The sequence below is a fragment of the Crocodylus siamensis genome, chromosome 1 (genome assembly GCF_052110815.1).
Source record: "Crocodylus siamensis isolate JL-2025a chromosome 1, ASM5211081v1, whole genome shotgun sequence".
In the NCBI taxonomy this organism is placed as follows: domain Eukaryota; kingdom Metazoa; phylum Chordata; order Crocodylia; family Crocodylidae; genus Crocodylus; species Crocodylus siamensis.
Window position 1 is genome coordinate 185,809,266 of NC_143395.1, and position 17,603 is coordinate 185,826,868.

Sequence of the window (17,603 nt, forward strand, 5' to 3'; positions counted from 1 at the left end):
ATCCCATTCTATTGCTCTTTTAAATTTCTTCAATATATAGCACAAAGCCATAATATGAATTCTGGAAAGTGAGTTTGAGTAATATCATCCAAAGAAGAATTTTGGAGGAAATGCCTTGAATAGTTAATATGGTGACTTCTTCAGTATAAACCAGGGATTTAAAGATCTCTTCACCTCTTGTATATCTCATCTTTGGAAAGGAGCTTCATGTAGGGGTGAGGAAGAGTCAGCAAGTGCTTTTTATCTCTGAAAAATGCATCTGTACTAGAGATTAGATTTGCAAGCGGTGAAGTGAAAGGCTCAGTTACCAATTCTCTGATATGTAGGGGTTATGTGGAAAAGGCTGTACAACAGAATACAAAGATTTGTAGACTGTACTGTATGGTGAGTGATGCAAGGGTTAAATATTTATGTTTATCCTCACTGTTAAGTGAGTGAAAGGCAGAGATTTTAAACTTTTTATTTCTTCACATTTGAGTACTTCTCATTCCTGTGTTAGGCACAGGATTTCAAAACTGATGTGACTAAAGATAAATGACTAAGGATGTGTTTAAGTATTTTAAATAAGTGGCCTTACTTTTAGATCTTCAGAATAACCAGCAATTTTCTCTTAAGTTGGTAAGCTACTGCACGCCCAGTGGTCTGAAAAAAAAATCAATCTACCTCTTCAGGATAAATTACTAAATGTGTATTTAACTTTAGGAGGTGTCTGGTTCTGAAAATTGCAGTGGAAACATTTTAATTTAGCTTTTAGTATAAAATGTCATTGGGTTAGTTTTAAAAATGAGGATAAAGCAGATTGATAATGTGGATCTACTTCATATCTGAATGCTATGTCCTGCTGAAATTGTATTCAGTATGACCTTGTAATTTGTTTGTTTTGATTTGTTTTGATTGTTCTTGCTTTATTCGTTCCAATCGTATAAATTCTGCAGTCTGCTTTTGTTGATTCCCTTTCTTTTTTTCCATCCCTCCAGATTACAGATAAGCGAGTATCTAGGAAACATGCCATATTAGAAGTGGTGGGTGACCAGCTCCGCATCAAACCGGTAACTTAACTTCATGATTCTTTTGTAACAGCCAGTTTTCACAACCTACTTTATAAGATTCAGTTGACTTCCTGTGATTCTTACTGAGAACTCTTTAGGCAGATCATCAGGAATGTCTGATGCTGACTTGAATAACATGGTGGAATTTTAAAAAGCAATTCTTAGAGTGAAACTTACATTATGCAAAGACGTTGACATTCTCCAGACATATTAGTATATTCACAAAGTGGGGATCCCTCTTTACAGAGACTGATTTGCTAAAAAACAAGTTGTGCTGGATCCAGGACACTTGACTCCTTGCCCCCTTCTTATTCATGTATCTCGAATACCATTTGGTGGCAAAAAACTCAATAATTTTGTTTATCTGCTAATGTAACATTGGAAGTGTCTAAAAGGAATAAAGCATAGTTCTGGAGGTGCTTGTCATGATTCTGTAGTTCACTGGGGGCCAACCTCTTTGGCAGGTGTACTACAACTTAGTTTTGCATCTTCCACAAGTGCTACTCTGATCCCCTTCCTCTGTCCAATCTGCTGTGCTGCTTTCTGTTCCTTGCTCTGTGCTCCCTACCCAAACTACTGCTCTGCTTTCTATTTGCTGCCTGATCTGCTGTTGTCTGTCCCCTCCCCTACCTACTGCATGCCACACACACAGGCTGCCTGTGTTACTTATGCCATGGGTGCTGCAGGTTAGCTACCCCTGCTATAGTTGTTATGTTTTCACTTTTAAAGCAGGGGTTTTGTGGTTTTTGGATGAAAGATACAGTATAGTTTTCCCAAACCATAAGAATTCACTCTGAGTTCAGAATCTATTGTTGTTAGTTTGCCAGTAAATCTGATGATTAAGTTAAGACTCTGCTAGTATTTTCTTTGACTTGAATCATTTCAATAGAATAATGTTGGGCTTATCTATGCTATATCAGTCACAGGTCTCCAGGGGCACTTTTACACATGCTCTGGGGTGGAGGTGTGGCATTTTGATTAGAATGGCTCTGAGGGCCACTTCAAAGTGCTGCAGCGTCTTGTCTATCAGCATTTCTGTGCTTCAAAATGGTGGTGGGGTGCTTGAACTAAAGCTTGTTTGACAAGCTTTACTTCAGGTGATCCTGCTGCCATTTTGAAGTGAAGGGATATTGATACAAAAGATGCAGAAGCTGGCTGAAGCATGGTAATTGCCATGTTCCGGCAGATATGATTAATTGAGCCTGCTCTGGTGCACTGAAATTACAGCATGTTGGAGTAGCCTCCGCCCTTGTGTATAGGTGCCCCAGAAGACCAGAGCTAAGAAAGCCCTTCTAGAATCAGCTGATGTACTCCATATCATAAGCGTGTCTGTTAGGCTGTTCCAGACTTATCTTGAGCACCCACTTTTGTGCCTGTTGTCTCTGGCTGCTGTAGATAAGTCCATAAACTGCACTTTCTCTGTTGTTAAAATTCATTGTGATCTTGTGCATTAAGCTGTATTTGAAAAAAAAATGGTTTCTACTTAAGCTAAGCTATTAATGACCAAGCCCTATGGTTATGGATTACTGGCTAGCTTAGGACAACAGCTCTGGTATCTATTAAGCAAGGTCACTATGACATCAGAGTTCAACAAATCATTGTTCTTCCTTTACACTATTTGCATGCAACAATTTTGTGGGTTTAAATGGCTGAGTTTGTACGAGGGAGAATAAACATGTTTCAAGCATTCTCACTGGTACTTGACCTTGTCACTTCAAGGATCTTGTGGCTGTACATCAGCTTGGAAATCAGTACTTGTAGAGCAGCTCAAAGCACTGCTGCTTTAGCTTCGTTGCATGTTGAAACTGGTGCTATGAGGGGTATTGGCCAGATTGTGGGGGATCCCTGAAAGCACTGAGAGTTGGACTAAGCTCTACCTTCCCTTCCCTCACTCAGTGCCAGTTACATGAATATGACTTGCTAAACACATGGTACAATGGCACCCTAGGTGAGAATCTTGGGATGCCACAAGATCCTGTTAAGGGTTTTGCAGGGTACTGTGCAGTGTCACCATATGTGATGGGTGTACTCTGGCTCTCTTTCATGTTTGGTGAATCTTCCCATAAATTGGAACAATAAGGTTGATACTACATGTTGATTGGTAGCATTATTTTTTAAACCAGTTTTAGTGTTTGTATAATAACTTTAAACTACAGTAATATAGTTAATATTGAGCTTGTATTGGCAGATTAATTAAATCATCTCTAACATTTTACCCTTATCACAATTACAGCTGGGTTAAACCTGAAAAATTCAGAGTGAAGACTATACTAAAGAGATGTCTGAAATAGTTGCTTAGCTGTATTCTAAAATGAAACCATCGGAAATAAGACTTATGTTTTTAAGTTTTTAATTTTGAATCACAAATGCTACAGTGCTGTGATTCCAGTTACAGGCATTGCATTATACTTCTACAGGCTTAAGGGTTTTTACAGTCTTTAACTGTCCCTTCCTTGCCTTAACATCTTTGGGGGGTTTTTTAGCCTTGAATAATTTCCTTGGTTTTTACTGTTTTCCTTTGGAAAAAATTGAAGAGACAGCTAACGTCTTGAAAGTTAGTTGTAAACTGACCTTAATGAACTTTTTGTCTATTACTAGTGAATTACGTTTTGGTTGCTTTGTTTTTATTTTTGAAATAATGGTTTTAGTGCCCCGTATTTTAACAGTGAAATTGAAGTTGTCATGTATGAAGGTGTATTAAGATTTATCATGTATAGATTTATTATTGAATTCTTTAGATAGCAAGTATAAGCTACACAAGAATTATTCATTCTTCACTGACATTTGTTTGGCTTTATAAGTTACCAAATCTATTTTTTTTTCTTTTTATTATTTTCTTCTTGTGTTTCTTGCTGCAACTGAATAACTGGTAGTAAGTCAAAAAGGAAAAAAATGGAGTGTTTTTGTTGCAGTTAATGAGGAGTGCTTAGAAAAGAGAATGTGCAAATTGGAGGGCAAGTTCAAATGATTTTTTCTGCTTGTGCCTGTTAATGACGTTACTGATTTCTATAATATGCATTAATTAATAAAAACATTCTCTCCAGCCGTCTTGTTTTCAGAAACTTTTTATCCATTATGTATATTTAAACATCATCTGTATTGCAAGTAACACTGCAAACTTTAGTTGTAGGTTTTTTTTCAGGTTTATAGGTATATACAACAGCCTACAATGCTAGAACTTGCTTACCCAAATGATAGTGGAATGAGGCCCATACATTTTCTTTTTACAGAAAAGTAGCCTCAAGAGTTCTTTGGGCTACTGCACATAAAGGCATTCATTTTGCTTTCCCCTCTTCATTTGTTAGTAACTGCCTAATATTGGTCAAAAGTGCCTTTTTCCTAAGTCTGGCCTCTGATCCCATGTGGTCCAAGTGGCATATAATCACTCAGCTTTGTGACCAGCTCGTGAAATTAACAGATCTATCTAGGAAACTTTACCAACTTTTCCAAACTCCTCAAATGTGGAATAAGAGGGAGTAGATTAAAAAGTGGAAGTTCTTAGGAACTGCTCTGAACCAGGTAATTTATGTAAAAGATTCTACTAAATTTGTAAGCCTCTAAAATGTATTATACAATTTATATGGACTTAGCTGGGAAATTTTAAACCATTTAAACAAGGGGTGGCCAACCAAACCCGGCTTCATGTCTCTGGCCCATGTCATCTGAGATTTTTGGGCAGCCTCATGGGCTGTGGCCCTGCAATTATGGGCAGCCCCACATTCCTTGTCTTGCTCATAGGTTTAAACTTTGTTTGGTTTTTTTTCCTGTTCCCTTTGAACTGACTGTATTCCAGAAATCCAAAGCCAGTTTTGTTTTTCTTCAGTTGTTACAGGCTTGTACTCTGATCACACAGCCAGCTGAAACAAGCTCCTATGTGCTTGTCAATGTGTTTCTCTCAAGGCATTTACTGTTGCTGAACTCTGGACCACCCTTAGTCCTATTCCAGACAGGCGGTTCGTTTCTGTTGCTCTTCTCTGCAGTTCTTTCTTTAGTTTCTTTTCACTCCTGACTGGTAGCCTGATGCTGCTGTGATTGATCTGTCTGCTTTATTATTCCTTTTTTGTGCGGCTGACAAGAGACCTAACTTTTCCATTTGTTACAGGCTACTTGGCAACATCCTTTTTCCAGCCTGCTTGTACTATTTGTTTTAAATGAACTCACAACAAATTGAGGTAGGCTGTAAAAGCAAAATGTGTGTCCCTTGGGGGGACACTTTTTTGAACACGTGTCTTGAAGTCTCACGTGCAGTTAATTTTCAAGGGGTGGAACCACACACTATATTTATCTGAAGAGCAACTAATCTGCTCAAAAACATGAGTAGCAAACAAGGTGAAGTTCATAACTAGAAGAGCCCCATTATCTGTCTGCATAGATAGCATCAAAAGCTACTTCTTCAGTTAAAAAATGTTGGTTTCATGTTTTCACCAAGTGGTGGTGGGGGGAAAGGAGTTTCTGCTCTCTTTTGATATTTTATAGTGCATTAAAAACCTGGGGTATTTTGGTGATCGTGGCTGGATCAGGGAATCTGCTAGTTTTTACATTGGGAATTCCGCCTTTGTCTGGAATAGTGGTTCTCAACCTTTTTTTATAGCTGGACCCGTTTGTAAACATTGATGGCCAGTCAGTCTTGACCCAGTAAATAGTTTAAGTAGAAAATAACCTCCTGGCCCTGACCCAAACCCCCCCTAGCCTCACAGTGTGTGGGGCTAGGGGGTGAGTTTGTGGCTTAGGAAGGGGTGTATGGGGGATGGGGGAGGTGGGAGGGCAAGCATCTCTTGCAGGCTAGAACTCTGCCAGCCTGCAAGGGAAAACCCCTGGTTTCCCACATTTTTCTCCTTTTAAAGGAGAATCCATTTTAAAAGTTTGTTGATCCCTTTTTAAAGTTTGTTCATGACTTTTTCATACATTCTTGCGATCCACAGGCTGAGAAACTATGGTGTGGAAAATTCTTACTGTGGAGCTAATGATGTGATGCTGTCATGAGAGGCAAGAGTGTAAAATCTGAGCAATTACAAGGATGCCATTTTTGATCACCATTTTTTGTTATTTAATTGCAAATCCTGTCCTTTCACTATTCAACTGTTCCTATTGTCATGTCATTGCTTCACTAGTTTTCCAGGCAATAGGCTCCTTTGCTAATGTAAAACAAGCAGAATCTTCCTCCCTATCCATTTCATTCTCCATTTATCTGATCTCCCTAAGATGAAAGGTACTATGCAGATCGATGTTGTAACCATCTCTATGTCACACTTTTAATCTAAACCTTGTTTCAACAGCAATTGAACTAAACAGACCTTAAAAATGAAGAGTCCTATACTTTACTTGGAATTTTAATAGCTTTAATTATATGTATATATGATATTTTCAGTGAATCTTATTGGTACAGCATTTTGATAGTATGCAGCACTTCACTGCAGATGATTGCACCCATGGTAGAAAAGACCAAATCCATGTCCTGAAGGGCTCTCAGTATGAAATAATATAGCATGTGGATACTGCCAATAGACGATTTTATAAGAAAAGTAGTCTGATACAGTGTGATGAGACTGCCTTGGGTGTATTAGTTAAGAGTCTTATGGGCATTGAGGGTAACATGAAAGTAGGCAGACAGAAGTCTCTTTAACTTTTGACTGGGGTTTGAAATGATCTTTATAGTCTAAAGTGTCCCTGATTTTTAGAGCAGTTCAAATGTAGATTTTTTTTCCTTTTTCTTCAACTTGCCATCTGTGCAGAGAAAAATACCAGTATTGGCTAAGTCATGTAGCATTCAATATAGAAGTGATTATCAGGGTGATGTTACTAATCTGCTGCTTAAGTTTCATGTGCAAGGTGTAACGCAATCACAGGTCCTTATTTAACTGATAATTGAATTCTATATATCTGTAATCTTTGCCCTTTACCTCTTTTGCAAATTTATAACGATCATAATCATCCAGACTGATTAAATTTATACACCCAAAATGATTCAGTCTGCGCTGGCAAATAGCTGTTGAACTGAAGACCTCTGACTTGAAGCCTGCTTTCATCCTAGGAAATGTGCAGTGCTTTTAAAAAAAATTTTATACAGTATTTCCTCCAGTATTTTTAGACTGCTCTTATTCATCTTTTTCAAACATCTGTAGCTTGTTGGTTTCATGTTAAAAGTAGGAAAAAACGAGAATAGGTAAACTTTATTATAAAAAAAATAAATCAAGTTCTAGCAGGTCTAATAAAACAGGGTAATTGTTAAGGATTAATAACTGTTGCATGAAGGAAGAGTTAAATTACTCTTTTAAATTACTTGGGCACTTCATGACATATGACTAATTTAACTTTTATACTGATTGAAAGCATGTTACCTTTTTCTCATGTCAGTAGAGTTAGAGTGTACCTTTTAAAAAGTATATGGATAATTAAGTGTCCTACTTTGTTCTGCAAAGATGAGACATCTGGGTGGGGGGGAATCATTAGTGGATTTTCTTAAGCAAACCAAAATCATATTGTTAGGCCATTCCCTAAATCATTAGCTTGTCTTTATGAATTTGCATATTTGTTATGTCTGGCACTAAAAATTTTAAATCAGGGCTGTTCAGCTGGCAGTTTGTGGTCTACATGTGACTCTCAAAGGGTAAAATTATGCATTTCTTCTTATGCAGGGAGAGCATAGAGTGTGATGGGAAAATAGAGAGTGCACAGTGCAACATGGTGGATGGAGTGTACCTAGTGTGTGGCCCCAGGGACCCATTGTCATCCCCCCCACCCTTCCCCCAGTGCTGCCTGAGAGGAAAAGCTTCAGTCACTGATTTGATTCAGTGGCCTAATCTCTGAATCAGGAGACCCATTAATCTTTCTGAATTGAATCGGAAGTCTCCAATTCGATTTGGAGAGATTCGACGATTTGGCCACGGACATGGCTTTATATGTTTTTTTTTCTACACACCTTGAGGTACTGAGATGGTGGGGCGGATGGAGTGTCCCACAGGAGTGTGGGGGGGTGCCCCACATGCTCAGTGGTGGACCCAGAAGTGGACCAGAAGTACTTCCGTTCCACTTCTGGATCTGCCACGGGGCGTTTTCCCCCTCCCGGCTTGGCGACTGGTGCTTCCTGGCCAAATTGAATTGGATCAGTGATCCAAATCAGTTAATTGAATTACTATCCCCTGAATTGGGCTGAATTTGAATCTGAATTGAATACTGCCTACTTTGCACACCCCTAGTGTGTAGCCATTGACCACTTAGAGTAGCAGTGGGCAAAATATGGTCTGTGGGCTGGATTCAGCTTGCCAAGGGATTTTGTATGTCTTGTGCTGGGTCTCTTGGCCACATGTAGCCCAGGTGCATGGCTCAGCTTAGGCTGTGGTGCATGTGGCCAGTCCCGCTGCCCCATGGCACACAGCAGGGCTGGGATGGTGTAGTGGCTGGACTCTAATTCCTGGCAGCCCCAGCAGTGGTGGCACCTTCTAGCAGCTGCTTCTAGTGTTGCCACCACTGTCAGACTTGGCCTTGCTGCTTGGGCACCCTGGCCCGTCAACTCTGAATCCATCGCTGGGGTGCCAGACAGACCAGGCAGGTGAGGTCTCCATGGAGACCAGCCAGGGATCTCTGCAGGCAGTGAGCACTGGGCCAGGCAGATGGGATGGGGCCGCAGGTGGATGGGGAGCAGCATCCAGGAGCAGGATGGGTGGGTGGGGTCCAGGGGTACAGCTGGTGTTGCATGATGGGATCACGGAGAGGTGACAGTATGGGGCCATGCCCTAGGGCAGAGCCGTGACCCACTGTCCACACATCCCTGCAATGGCCACTGGTACCATGGACAGGGGCATGCTGGGAGCACATCACGGCTCTGTCCAGGGCCCCAGCCTCATGATGTCACAAAAACCCTCCCATCCTCTCCTCGGATGCCATTGCTTGCTCGCCTGTGGCCCCATCCCATCCATTTGGCCAAGTGCACCCTGCCCATGTGGGTCCCAGGCTGGTGTCAATGAAGACCCTGGGGTGGCATCTGGATTACTGGGTAGTGACAGCATGAGGCTGGGCCTCAGGGCAGACCCACTTGCGGAGTTTTGGTGAACTGTTGCAGGCCAGGGAGAGGGGGTGGTGCTGACCCAGCTCGCAACAGCTCATCAAAACTTTGTAAGTGGCCCTCTGGTGCAACTGGTTGCTCATCCATGATTTAGAAGTGAAACATCCCTGATTTAAATAGGTACAAATTATAGTCTGCCAGCATCAGTTATAGAGTTGTAAGAGGACAATTTAAGTGGCTTTTTATGGTGCTGAGCAATTGTAACAACTATTCTTTCTGTTTTGTTGATCAGTTTTAAGACTCACCCATCCATTTAATTCTGTCAGTTTCAGAAGGACTTCTCGCTTGAAAATCTATAGTAAAAAAGAAATTTTTTGCTGGCCAAAGGACTCGTTCTTCCTAGCCTATAGGATGTTTCTCTCTTTGGTATGCAACAGCCTATAGCAGAGACCCTGAGGTGTCTTGGATGTTCAGAAATGTGGTTGTTAGGAAATCTGAGTGGGACTAGAAAGATCCATAAATTGTTAGTCTGTAATATCTGAACTTATAAAATGGGTTACTAAAGCAAACTTTATAATTAACTCTTTTGCAATTTCCCCAAAATTAAATCTTAGTTAGATTTGTGTTGTAAATTTGGGGGTAAGATAATTTGTTCATGGTAAGTAAACAAAATGAATCTAAGTGAACATATCAACTATTATTATAACTGCTCTTGAGCAAGTCTCAGTATTTTCACAGTGTTTGGCACAAGGAGTAGTAGATTTTGTTTCCAATATTATACTTCATTATTATTTTATCATACCAGCAGCCATTCTAAAACCGAAGTAGAAGAGTTAATTACATAAAAGCTAGGCTGCTTCATGTAAGATCATATGGCAGCTATAGTGAAGTAAACTATATACCAATGCTGATCTTTTTAATTGACAGGTCCATGTAAATCCTTGTTTTCTTCAGTCATCTGAAAATGGTGACCTATTACCACTGGAGACACATGAGTGGCACTCTCTGAACCCAGGTGACAGCTTTTCCCTGTTAATAGACAAATATCTTTTCAAGGTCCTTTTTGCTCACTCAGATGTGGAAAGTACACTAAGGTAATGACTCCTAAAGTAGAAAAATGATAGTATTATATTAGTAACATAAACTTGTCTTACAGATTTTTACATACAGCAGGTCTTGAATGAATAAAACTTAAATGTAAAAGCCTGCTTAAAGTTTTTAAAATATTGTTCTTATAGTACTGAATAATTGGGGAAGGTTAATAATCTGTACAAGAGATTTTGCTTTTGCGTTCTTGGTATTTCAATAGGTCAGGTTATAAAGTAATATCTTAGGCAAGAAAACTTTGCTAATCTTGCTTCCTGGATTAAGTATTTAATTGTTAGTGATCTGATGCATGGAATGAAAGTATTATTTTATCTGTTTACACAACAGATGTTTTTCCAAAGGCATAGTGTCCAAGTCCCAGTGAAAGCCTGAGTGGTATAAATTATGAAATTATTTATCTGTCTTAAACAATATTAGAAGCAGTATGGTATATATAGAAATAGAAATCTTTATTGGTAGCGGAGCACCGTTTATGTTAAAGTAACCCCTTCTACTTAGCTTCCTTATGCATATAAGTTTCCATAACATTTTAGAGGAGAAAGATAAACTGTAAAGGCCATTGACCCAAAGATCAGATGATTTGAGAAACTGAAATACTTAAACTGATTAGACATTTTGCTTCTGATGGTTCTTATAGTCACCAAAATGACTATTCTTAAATGGCAACTCGCTCTATTTCTAGGATACTACATACTTTCTAAGTTGTGGAGAGGAAAGAGCTAGTAGTGTGGCAGATGCTAAAGTAAGGTGAAAGAATTGTAATGATATTTTAAAGTTAGTAACAGCATTTCAAAATTTCTTTGTACACTGATGTCCAAATTTTGGAAAAGCTTTATTTGCTGTTTTTATTATATACAAACTGCATTGAAACATCTAACAAGGCTTCTAATTTTGTTCAAAGCAAAACCTAGTAAAATTTGAAAATGGAAACAGATCTTTAGTGTCAAATTTCAGTTCAGGAGAAAACTCAGCTCTGTACTTCTGCACTTTCAGCCTGTGGTCAGGTATCTTGTTAAATTATTAATTTATAAAATTCATTCATTCATTCACTTTATTTTAAAAAAATAACAATGATAGCATTGTAAGTTAATATCTCTAACAAATAAATTGAGGCAAAACCAGTTTGCTATTTGGTTGGTAGTACATGTAAGGGAAAACTAAGTTTTACTTTATGTATTTATATAATGTATGTAGTATTAATCTGTGAACCAAAAGCAGTACTAAATTGAAGGGCTACCTTCAGGTAATCGCATGGCTCATCCCCTAGGTGTATTTTTGTACTATGCAGTAACAAAGCAGGGGACATTTATTCTAAAAAAATTAAAATAAAAATATATGATAAATGTAATGCAGGTCTTTGTAGTGGAGGTCTTTGTTGTTCTGTTAAAAACAAGTATTAGCTTTATTATGTTATTTGGATGAAAGTATTTTTAAAGTCTCATGGTGAACCTCAGTAGATATAAAGTTTAAAATATTTTTCCCTAAAAGATGCATTTTATCACACCACAGGAAAAATGACAAGGTTAATGTACAAGAACCACTGAATTTTCCTTCAAGTGTTGATCCTATTGAGATGTCATGTAGTCCAAGGTGTGCTAATAGTGATATCCAAATAGAAGGCTGTTCCCAGTTGGAAAGAAAAGTTGAAGTGCCAAAGAACGAAATGGCTTCCAAAGATTCAGTGAGTGTCTAATATTTTTTCCGATACTGTGACACTTGTTTGTATTTTTAAAAGTACTGTATCTTGCTTCTGTTCTCTCACACTTGCACACGTATTTTATAGACTAGCGGAAGGACCTGTTCTTCTCTTACATCATTATTTTTGTATTTGCAGTGTTTGTTTATTTTCAAATAACTTCGTACCGCATATTTAGGTTAAAAATATTGTTTAATTTTTAAAGAACATAGTACAACATAGTCAATATTGAGCAGCGCTTCAGGTGAGATCCAGATGAATGATCTTTATTGTAGAACTTCTTTGTAAACAAAGTTTATGGTGCTTCTTGTTGGCACTAGCATACACAACCGTCTTTGACTACCAACTCTGGAGCAAGCCACATATAACTGTCTGTGTGAAAAGCATTGTTCCCTTAAATAGTCACTGGAAGCCCCAAAAAGGGTCAAGTGAAAAATAACTTGCCTAAAATTTTTTCTTAGGTGGTACTCAGTGATTTTGGAAGGTAGAGTAGATAGGACCAACCATTCTCAAGTTATAAGTGAACAGACATACATGTCATTTTATATATAGCTATAATATAAATTATACAGTAAAAGTTCTGTTAACTGGCATCTTACAAGCCGACATGCTCAATTAACTGGCATGCTGGTTTGTAAGATTAAGTGAAACCGGAGGCGCCCATCGTGGCACTTCGGTTTCTCTGAGCCCTCACGGCCCGGGGCAAAGCAGCCTGCGCTGCCAGTCCCTCAGGCCTGGGGGCCTGTGCACAGAGGGGCGGCAGGACACCCCCAAATTATTGCCTGATGTAATGTACAATTCAATATTTATATTCTGCCTAAAAGCTTTTGAAGTTTACACTTATGTAGCTAAAACTGTGGTTATGGTGTTCTGGGAATAGGTCAGGGAATAAGATCTACTTATAGTGTGTATACAGCCTCCTACACTTGTCCTCTTACAGCAGGGGCACGCAACGTTTTTTGGCCAGAGTGCTGACAAAACTAAAATGTCTACCTTGTAAGGTGCCAGAGTGCTGGCATGTCACAAAAATAAAACTGGGGCGGGGAGTGGGGGGTGGTACATGGCAGGATGAGAGCAGGGGTCAGGCGGGGAGCAGAGGCTGCCCCAGGGTTCCTCAGACTCAGGCCACAGTAGATGAGCCCAGAAGCACCGAAGGTGGGGCACAGCTGGCTCGTGCAGCTCCACGGGATGGGGCGCAGCCACCCTGCCTGTGAAGGGATGCTTCCTGGTTGGGGCAGGACTCTGGGCTTAGGGGGCTTCCTTCTTGGCCTCTGTGCATGCTGGGTACAGTGTGAGTGGGAGCTGCAGCTGCTGGCTGTTACCCCGGTCTCTGAGTACAGCTGCTACAGTGGGTGCTCAGGGCCGAGCCAGCAGTGCAACAGCTCTGTGCAGTGCCTGCCCCGGCTCTGGTCCCTTGAGGGGAACTGTGGGTGGGTAAGGCTGGGGCCCAGGCAGGCTGGGGCAGCTGTGGTGGCTGTTCCCAGGGTCCAGGGGGCTCCTGTGGCCAGGCCCTTGCACCGGGGATGGCTCTGCCCTGCTTGCACTGTGCCTAGTATGCAGGGAAGCCGATCCTGGCGAGGGAAGCCCCCCAAGCCTGGTGTCCTGCCCCAGCCAGGCAGCATCCCCTTGTGTGCAGGGCAGCTGCAGTCCATCCCTGAGGAGCTGTATGGGCCAGGCCAGACCCCACCATGGGTGCTGCTGGGCCCCCCCACCTGCCCAGCCACCACAGCTCGAGCCTGCAGAGCCCTGGGGCAGCCCTCACTTCCCATCCAGCCCCCACCTTCCTAAGGACCTGACTTGGCTGACTTGCTCATGGTGCCTGCCCGCCCTCAGCACCCCAGTGCGTCCCCACCTGGGTGGGACAGGGTGCCTGCCTGCCTGGGCCCAGGGCTCTGCCACCTGCTGGAAGCCTCCAGGGCAGCAACCCTACACAGCACCTGTCTCGCCCCAGCCCTGTCCACCTGCAGCTCCCTCCAGGGGCCAGCTGGGCTGAAGGGCGCAGCCTGGGAGCAAGGGGGAGTAGAACGCAGACAGCATCCCTGCCTGTATTCTTCTGGCTCCGCCCCAGTGCCTCCTGCAGTGGTGGGACTTGTGGCTGCACGGGAGAGCCCAGAGCAGGACTTAAAAAAACCCAATCAAACGAAACAATTTTCTTGCATGCCTCTAGGTGTGCTGGGAAAAACATCTCTACGTGCCACTAATGGCATGTGTGCCGGGGGTTGCTGACTCCTGCTCTAGAGCTTTGGAGGAGTTCTCTTCTTGCATCCAGGTGAAATGTCTGATCTTCAGGTGCTGAATTAATTAGTATGAGAGGTTTTTTTAATCAGTATTATTTTTAACTTCTACTTTGGTTCATAATTGGGAAAACCTTGCATGCTAAGGAAGACGCATGGGACAATTTTATATAGAGCAAATCTTATTTTTCTTAAGTAAAATAGTTGAAATATCTCCTTTAATAAACTCAGATTTCCAAAAGAGATATTTCTCTCATTGGTAAACAGAGGTTATATCAATCCAAAAGTGTAAATGTGGCAGTAAATAACTGTGTATATATAAATTGGCAGCATATTTGCTTTAATAGAAGATGACCCTAATTAAAAGATGCCCCCCACCCCCCCCGCAATAATTAGATTCTACATATGGAAAACTTTAAAATTTACTACAATTATCCAGGTATAGAATCTAATTTATTGGAGGCTTGCCTTGAATTTATTCCCTTCCCATTGCTAGAACAAGAAAAACAAATCTGGAGAGTCAGGTAGCTTCTTTGCTTTCTGCTTCCCTCCAACTTTTTTCCCTGGCAGCCTCTTCCCCCTCTTCTTGTCAAACCTTAATCCTCCTGATCACATAAGTGAGGAGCAAATTTGAGAACAATAACCTTGAAATTAAACATGACTGTAGTATTGCATATAGTACCCATGACCTTAGTTCATCCAGAATTGATGTATGTTACCTTTTTTTGAAACTGCTGCAAGTTTTAGCATGGATACTCAATAAGAACACTTTTGAGCAGCACTTTGCCACCTACTTACATAGAACAAACTATGCATGATATTAGTTCAAAGCCAAAAGCTTGTGATTTTACCATGTAGTTCATTGAGCTGGGCCCCACCCGAGTCAACAGAATTTCAAGCCATGGTGACCTCACAGCTCAACAGTGCTGTGTGTATGTACTCCAGGTACTTCACATATGCTTATTAGCCCCCTTTCATGGCCGGAACTAGGTGTTATAGAGTAATAAAAAATGAGGATTGGAAGGGACCTTGGGAGGTCATCTAGCTCAACCCTCTGTTCAAAGCAGGACCATCCCCACCTATATCATCATCCTCCACAAGGCTTTGTCCAGTCAGGTCTTAAAAAACCCCAAGGATGGAGATTCCACAACCTCCGAGGAACCTGTTCCAGTTCTTTATTACCCTTCTAGTGAGAGTATTTTCCTGCTATCCAACCTAAGTGTCCTGTGCTTCAACTTGAGGCTATTGCTCCTTGTTCTGTCATTTACAACCTCTGGGAACAGTCTAGCTCCATCTTCTTTGGAATTCCTCCTCAGTTAAATTGAAGGTTGCTATTAAATCCCCTCTGTCTTCTCTTCTCCAAACTAAGTAAGTCCAGTTCGCTCGGCGCCTCCTCAGAAATATTGTGCCCCAACACCCAAACCATTTTTGTTGCCCTCTGCTGGACTCTCTCCAATTTTTCCACATCCTTTCTACAGTGGGGGCCCAAAACTGGCCACAGTACTCCAGATCTGGCCTCAGCTGTAGCCTCCCCAGTGCCAAATAGAGGGGAATAATCACTTCCCTCTGTCTTCTGGCAACACTCATACTAATGCAGCTCAGTATGTCATTAACTGCCTTTGCAAGAAAGACATACTGTTGTCTTACATTCAGCTAGTCCACTGTAACCCCCAGTCCTTTTCTCCAGTTCTGCTGCTTAGCCAGTTGATCCGCAGCCTGCACCAGTGACTGATAGTTCTGTCCTAAGTGCAGGACTTTGCATTTGTCCTTATTGAGCCTCATGACATTTCTTTTGGTCTAACCCTCTAATTTGTTAAGGTGTCTCTGAATCTGAGTCTTACCCTCCTGTGTATGTACTGCTCCCCACCCTGCTTAGTCCCAAAACTTTGTGTCATCTGCAGACTTGCTGAGGGTATACTCCATCCCATCTTCCTGGTCATTTGATGGCCCCAGGATCAACTCCTGGTGCACTCCACCTGATACTGCCTGCTAACTACCATTGATTACTCCCTTTGAGCCCAGTGATCCAACCAGTTTTCATCTACCATGTAGGATGCCTCCATCCACAGAGCTAGTCATGTCATCATAGAAGGCAGTCAGGTTGTTCAGGCATGACTTGCCTTTGGTAAATCCACACTGACTATTTCTGATCACTACCTTTTCTTCCAAGTGCTTAGAAATAGATTCCTTAAGGACCTTCTCCATGATTTTTCCAGGGATTGAGGTGAGGCTGACAGGTCTGTAGTTCTGCAGATCCTCCTCCTTCCCTTTCTTAAAGAAGGGCACTGTGTTGGCTCTTTTTCAGTCATCTGGGATCTCTCCCAGCCTACAGAAGTTTAAGGGTAACAGCCAGTGGGGCTTCAATTACATCAGCCAGTTCTCTTAGCACTCTTGAGTGAATCATGTCTGCCTCTGTGGACTTATACACATCCAGCTTTTCTAAATAATCCTTTAGCCTTTTTTTTGCCACTGGAAAAAATTAGAAATTTTAGAAGAGGATTTAGAAATTGGATTTCTTTTAGCTGAAATTTTAAAAAGCTGGATATATACTCTTAAACTCCTCCTTGGTTGTCTGTCCAACCTTCCACTTCTTGTAAGCTTCCTTTTTGTGTTTTAGTTCATTGAAGAATTCTCTGCTAAGCCAAGCTGGTTTTCTGTCATATTTGCTTGTTTTCCTGTGCTTTGGGTTGGTTCTTCCTGTTCCCTCAGTAAAATTTCTTTTTAAAACACAGGCAGCTCTCCTCCCTCAGCCTGGCCTCCTGGGGTCTTGCCCATCAGTTCCCTGAGTTGAAGTCTGCTTTTCTTAAGTCTGGGGTCCTTACTTTGCTGCTCTCCTTTCTTCTTTCCTTGGGATCCTGAACTCAGTCATCTCATGTTTCCTGCTGCCCAAGTTGCCATCCCCTTCTACATTCCCCACCAGTTCTTCCATTTGTGAGCAACAGATCAAGAAGAGCACAGCCTGTAGTTGGCCTCTTCAACACTTGCACCAGGAAGTTGTCCCCAACACCAAAAACTTCCTGGATTGCCTGTGCACTGCTGTATTGCCTCCCAGCTGATGTCAGCGTGCTTAAAATCCCTCATGAGAACCAGGACTGGTCATCTGGAAACTTACTGTAGCTGTTTGAGGAAACCCTCATTTATCTCATCCTTCTGGTCTGGTGGCCTATAGCGTGCACCAACCATGATGTCATCCTTGTTGCTGTCCTCTTTGACCCTAATCCAAGGACTTTCAACAGGCCTATCTCCAATTTCATACTGGAGGTCTCAGCAATCATACAGCTCTTTTACATAAAGTGCAACTCCTGCTCCTCTTCCCTGCCTGTCCTTCTTGAACAGTTTGTACCCATCCATGACAGTGCTTCAGTCATGCGAGCTATCCCACCAAGTCTGTTTATTCCAATTGCATCATAGGTCTATGAGTGTGCAAGGACTTCCCATTCTTCCTGCTTGTTTCCCAGGCTCTGTGCATTTGTGTACAGACACCTGAGGTAACTAACAAATTGCCCTACTTTCTC

The 17,603-nt window shown here is 41.5% G+C and overlaps 1 protein-coding gene across 2 annotated transcripts in view; it reads left to right on the forward strand.

Moving 5' to 3' along the window:
- Window positions 1-17,603, forward strand: part of APLF (aprataxin and PNKP like factor) — a 100,530-nt gene that overhangs the window by 13,051 nt on the left and 69,876 nt on the right. The window contains exons 2-4 of one of the 2 annotated variants that reach the window (XM_090051050.1): window positions 978-1,049; window positions 9,979-10,145; window positions 11,668-11,839. In XM_090051050.1, coding sequence (XP_089907176.1) covers window positions 978-1,049; window positions 9,979-10,145; window positions 11,668-11,839 — 411 coding nt within the window. The remainder of the gene's footprint in view (window positions 1-977; window positions 1,050-9,978; window positions 10,146-11,667; window positions 11,840-17,603) is intronic. The other variant, XM_090051060.1, reaches the window with a different exon arrangement.